Source organism: Spermophilus citellus, assembly GCF_964194105.1.
Source record: "Spermophilus citellus genome assembly, chromosome: 5".
Classification (NCBI taxonomy): Eukaryota; Metazoa; Chordata; class Mammalia; order Rodentia; family Sciuridae; genus Spermophilus; species Spermophilus citellus.
In genome coordinates, this window is record NC_138186.1 from 46708095 (window position 1) to 46714171 (window position 6077).

The window sequence follows — 6077 nt, forward strand, 5'->3', positions numbered from 1 at the left end:
GCTAGATGGCTGCCAACAGATGTATGGATGAAGAAAATGTGGTATATATACAAAATGGAGTTTTATTCAGCCACAAAGACGAATGAATTATGCCATTTGCAGGGGAATGAATGGAACTTGAGCAGTTTATGTTAAGTCAAAATGCCACACTCAGAAGGGACGGGAAAGTAATGGAATTAGAATGGAGACCAGTAGAGGAAGGAAAGAGACTAGTGGGAGAGTGGCGGTAAGAGAATGATGAGTTACTAAGAAATGAAGTTGACCAAATTAAATTGTGCACATATATGAATATGTAATAAGGAATACCACTCATTGTCTAACTTTAAATTTTTAAAATGAAATTTTAAAATAATAAAGATTGCATTCAGAAAAATGCAAATCAAAACTGTACATATATATACAAGTACAAATGCAAAATGCTGAAAGCTAATTTCATTTTGAGGAGGGCCATAGGGATTACTGCTCTCCAGACACATTTCCCTCATTCCATTGTGGGATAGTGGTTCAATTTCCCCTCAATAGTCAGCATCCATCATTTCAGCCAGCACAGTAACTCTGTTGATTGGCTGTTGGTTTGGCCTAACTTTCAGTTCAATGTGTCTTGTGGTGGCAGTATTCCTGCCTGTGGATGTTAGAACTCAGTCCAGCAAAACAGAAAGATACTGGTACAGGAAGCATAAATTTTGCCAATAAGTCCCTAGAGGCAAGAGAGCATGTGGCCACTTCATTTCCAATTTGATTCCTGGCCTGAGAGAAATAGCACTATATATCGGAAAATGATTCAGAGCATATTCAGGCTTATGGAGAACCTTGACCTTGCCCTGCAAGCTTGTTAGCACTATAACTGTCTTCAAAAAGCCTTCCACCATTCTACCAAGACACCTGCTTCAGGATGGTGGGGAGCATGGTAAGACATTCATGAGCACCAACCCATTGCCTCATTTCTTTGGATGTGAAGTAACTTCCTTAATCAGAAGCAATGCTGTGTGGAACATCATGATGATGCCAAAGGTATTCTGTAACCCACAGACAAAATTTTGGCAAAAGCATCGCCTGTAAGGAAGGTAAATCCCTAGAGAGTAATTGTCTATTCCAATAAGAAGAAAACACTGCTGCTTCAGGAATGGTAGCTGTCCAGTGTAATTGACTTGCCACAGATAGCTTCTATTCACCAAGGAAAATGATATTCCATATAGGGAATCAGAGTTGTTCCTGCTGCTGGCAGACTGACTACCACCAACTTGGCCTTGGCAAGCAAAAGTAAGTCCTTGTTGCTGTGCTTGTGCAAAACCTCCAGCCATGGTACCATGACCACATATATCAGCAGCCCATTGGGCAATAGGAAGAGTGGCTGGGGAAAGAGGATGTCTGGAATCTATAAAATTATGTACCCCATCCACTTCACTGTTAAAATCTTCCTTTACTGAATTCACCCCTTTCCTCAAAGTTCCTTGTCACTAAATTACTATAATGTTCCTTCCAAGATCTCGACATCCATTAGCAAATCCATTGATATATAATTGCACAATTGGTCTTTTTCTCTAGAAGACAAGTTAACAGCCAGCTCTCCTGCTTCAAATTCTGCCTACTGGGAGGGTGCCATCCATCAGGGTCATTCAGGGATGTACCAGGAACAGAATGCAGTATGGCAGCTGTACACTTGTGCATGCTGCCTGCATATCATGTAGAACCATCTGTCAATCAGGACCAGGATTTCTCTTTCTCTGTCACTTGGGCATAGGGATATGAGACCAAAGGTACAGATTGAGAGAGGAGGTAGTAGAGCAGCAGTGATAGGCATGGAATCTAGGGTAGTTCTTCATGTATTTGACTTCTGCCTTCAGAGCCTGCTTAGGCCTGAACTCATATACAACACTAGCCTGTAACACTGGAGTGCTCCTATGTACACACAAGTTTACAACTTGTTGAGTCAGATAAATGTAGCACATGATGGACAGCTCAGATCATATGGTAACTTGGTTGCCAAGGTTAACTGTTCAGTCTCAGTGGCAGAGGCTACTAGTGAAAGCCAACTTCAGTTTCTCAAATGGAAAGAAGTTACCTAGGAATATAGCAGGATTTTGCTCCAAAATCTTAAGGAACCTGCACATCAATTCACATAGTGGGGCTAACAGAGTGTCTAGACAGCATCCCTGCCTGCCACTGGCACAGCCTGCATCTATTGTAGAGCTTCCTATTGTTCTGAGCCCAACTCAAAAGTAGGAGCTTTTCAGTTCACTCAGTAAATGGCCTAGAGTAGCACTGTCACATGAAGAATGTTCTGCCTCCAAAATTCAGAGACCTACTAGGCATTGTGCCTCCTTGATATTTATAGGAGAGGCCAGATGCAATGACTCCTCCCTCACTTTTGAAGGAATATCTTTCTATTACTCCTAACATTGGATTTCTCTTTGAATGAGGTAGAAGTTCCTAAATTTTGTCAAATATATTTTTCCCCTGTAACATGCAAGTGTCTTACTATTTCTCACTCACTAGATCCAATCAGCATAATTTCATCAATACAACAGAAAATCATGGCTTCTTCTGAAAGGGAAAGCAATTAAAACCCTAAGGGGCCGGCCGCCGGCCGCATGGAGCGCAGCGCGGCCGCGGCTCCCGGGCGGCGGCGGAGGCGGCAGCGCGCCGCTCGGCTCACACCCACCCCCGCCCGCGGCCGCCGCGCCGCCCCACCGTAGCCGCCGGCCGCCGGCGTCCCCGCGGGCCGGTCCAGCGAAGGCGGCGCCCGCGCCTCTGCGGCCAGTAGCAGCCGCAAAGCCCAGGGAGGCGGCTCCTGCAGCCCCTCGCCGACCCGGGCGCCTGAAGCCAAAGCCGCCGCCTGGGGAGGAAGAGGAGGAAGAGGAGGTGATAAACTCTCCGGCTCCACGCCGCGGCCCGCAGCTCCGCGCTCAGGCATGCAGGCGCGGCGTCTAGCCAAGCGCTCCAGCCTGGGCAGCCGCCGCGGGGGCGCCGCGCTGCAGCCGGCTGGGCCGGCGTCCGCGCCCGCCCAGGAAGCAGCCCTGCACGGACTCCCGCCCCTGCCCCGGGCCCGGGCCCAGTCCTGGAGAGCTGGAGGCCGCTGCTGCCGCCGCCGCGACCGGCCCCCCTCGGGCCGCTGGAGCTGCCGCCTCGTCGCCCGTGCTGCTGCTTCTGGGGGAGGAAGACGAGGACGAAGAAGGCGGGAGCAGGCGGCGGAGGGGACTCGGTAGGGTGGAGGAGAAGCCCCGAGGGGGCGCGGAGGAGGAGGATGAGGAAGAGGAAGATGAGGACGAGGAGGTGGTCGTCGAGGTGGTGGACAGCGACGACGACGAGGAGGATGGCGAGGAGCGTTTCGTGCCCCTCGGACCGGGTTGTGCGGTCCCCAAGGGCCCGGCCCGGGGCGGGGCGCGTTGAAGGTGGAGAGCATTAAGCGGGAAATGGCCTTCACATTTCAATCAGAGGACTTGAAATGTGACTCTAGTAAGAAAATGTCTCATCACTTGTTCCCCTTGGCCATGGAGGAAGATGTGAAAACAGCAGACACCAAAAAAGCCGGTCGGGTCCTTGACCATGAAAAAGAAAACACTCGTTCCATCTGTCTCCTTGAGCAGAAACGGAAAGTCGTTTCTTCTAATATTGATGTCCCTCCAGCAAGGAAATCTTCAGAGGAACTGGACATGGACAAGGTGACAGCAGCGATGGTACTCACCAGCTTGTCAACCAGCCCTTTGGTTCGAAGTCCTCCTGTGCGGCCAAATGAGGGCCTCAGCGGATCCTGGAAAGAGAGCGGGTGCGTGCCCTCCAGTACCAGCAGCAGCGGCTACTGGAGCTGGAGCGCCCCCAGCGACCAGTCCAACCCGTCCACACCGTCACCGCCGCTGTCCGCCGACAGCTTCAAGCCCTTCCGCAGCCCCACACAGCCAGACGATGGCATTGACGAGGCGGAGGCCAGCAACCTGCTCTTTGATGAGCCCATTCCCAGGAAAAGAAAGAACTCAATGAAGGTGATGTTCAAATGCCTCTGGAAGAACTGTGGCAAGGTGCTGAGCACTGCGGCAGGCATCCAAAAACACATCCGGACCATTCATCTTGGGCGTGTTGGAGACTCTGACTACAGTGATGGAGAGGAGGACTTCTACTACACGGAGATCAAGCTCAACACAGACTCAGTGGCAGATGGACTGAGCAGCCTGGCCCCAGTTTCACCCTCCCAGTCCCTGGCTTCCCCTCCTACATTCCCCATCCCAGATTCCAGCAGAACAGAAACTCCTTGTGCCAAAACCGACACCAAACTGATGACACCATTGAGCCGCTCAGCTCCCACCACCCTCTACCTCCTGCACACCGACCACGCTTACCAGGCCACACCCCCCGTGACTATTCCAGGATCAGCCAAGTTGACCCCTAATGGCAGCAGCTTCAGCATTTCTTGGCAATCTCCTCCAGTCACTTTCACAGGCATTCCAGTGTCACCAACACATCATCATGCGGTGAGCACAGGAGAGCAAAGACAACATGCCCACACGGTCCTGTCCTCCCCACCCAGAGGGACAGTCAGCCTAAGGAAGCCCAGGGGAGAGGGCAAAAAGTGCTGGAAGGTGTACGGCATGGAGAACCGGGACATGTGGTGCACCGCCTGCCGCTGGAAGAAGGCCTGCCAGAGGTTCATCGACTGAGTAGCAGAGGGCAGCCCCAAGCTGCTGCTGCCTCCCGTTTTGCTGCAGGTGTTAGGAAGAGCCTTTCCTTCTGAACAAAACCTCAAGACCCAGGGAAAGCCCTTCTAGGAGCCTTTGTGGAGTTACAGTAAAAAAAAAAAAAAATCAACAATATCACCACCTGTGCTGCTCTTACTGAGAACCCAGCCTAGAGCGGCTAGAACATTCTCCCCCACCCCTGTCAAAAGAAAAGTCAACTTAGCCATGTATTTAGGTCTTAAAACTATGGACTTCTGTAACAACTGAACCAACCAAGCCCATTTTACCTAGAAAGGAGGCATATTTTGATAAGCTTTCTGAATTATGGCATTTCCAAGAATTTTTCGACCCTTAGGGGGAAAAAGAAATCACATTAGCTACAACATTATTCAGTAGCATTTGTACAAAGAACAATACCCACTTTGTGAATAGACTTTTCCCCTTTTTTTCATTGACTTCTTGAAGCAGTACACATCATGATGTGTTGCAAGAAAGAGCAGCACTCTGGGTATCTTTTCTATGTCTGTTTTGTTTATTTTTAAGAATGGCCCCAGATGGCATAAGCTCCAAAAGCAATTGGCAATGGAGTCACCAGCGGCCTGCAGTCCCAAGTTGAGTTCAGCAAATGTAGCTGCCACTGTTGGAAACCATCGAGGAATCTTCCTTGGATCTGTAAGGAGCTCTTCCCCCAAGAGGCAGCACAGCTAATTCTCCACCTGCCACAACTCAGACAAGAACTGGCATCCATAGCTATCTGGGTAAGCCTTGATGCTTCTTTCAGGGATGTGATACAGACTGCAGCTCAGATCTGTGTGTTACTGCTTGTCCATCAAGACTGTAGCCAGATTCATGGGTCATGGGTCCATCCCTCAAAACTCCACCACTGACTGATTCCCAAAAAAGCAGGGAACTCGACTCTCCCAGCAGGTTTGCATTGGACAGCAGGGCACAGCTGACATGTCCCCATCTGTTCAGAAAGTCACCTTCCAGTCTGCGTGCACTTTTATAGGTTTCATGCTTTAGTGTGTCTGGGAGATGGGTTCAAGAACAATATCAATATTATATGGATTAAAAAAAACCCTAAGGGGACAGGTCAGAGAGTTTGTGCCTATAAATCAACCAACTCAGGAAGCTAAGGCAGGAGGATTGCAAGTTCAAGGTGAGCCTGGCTAATATAGCAAAACTCAATGTCAAGAAAAAGATTCTTCTGAACCAAATTATGACACAGGTCTTAGGAGCTGATATCTTCTGGAATGAGATAGCAAATGTGCCCTCTTCACTAAAGTATCTCTCAAAGCAAAGAAGAAAAATCCTGTTCTTCCCAAAGCCAAAGTCAAGGCTTTGAAGACCAGGAAAGCAGTGCTGAAAGGCATCCAGAGACTCAAAACAAATAAATGCAAGGGTTGA

General features: G+C 49.5%; 1 protein-coding gene across 1 annotated transcript; it reads left to right on the forward strand.

Annotated features, from left to right (window-relative positions):
- The first annotated feature begins 2874 nt into the window (after positions 1 to 2874).
- LOC308649936 (zinc finger protein 704-like) lies at positions 2875 to 5704 on the forward strand. Its single transcript, XM_081295853.1, is given in 3 exon segments — positions 2875 to 3046; positions 3048 to 3376; positions 3379 to 5704. Coding segments are annotated over 3 exon segments (1737 nt in total). The 5' UTR covers positions 2875 to 2912; the 3' UTR covers positions 4653 to 5704.
- Positions 5705 to 6077: the final 373 nt, after the last annotated feature.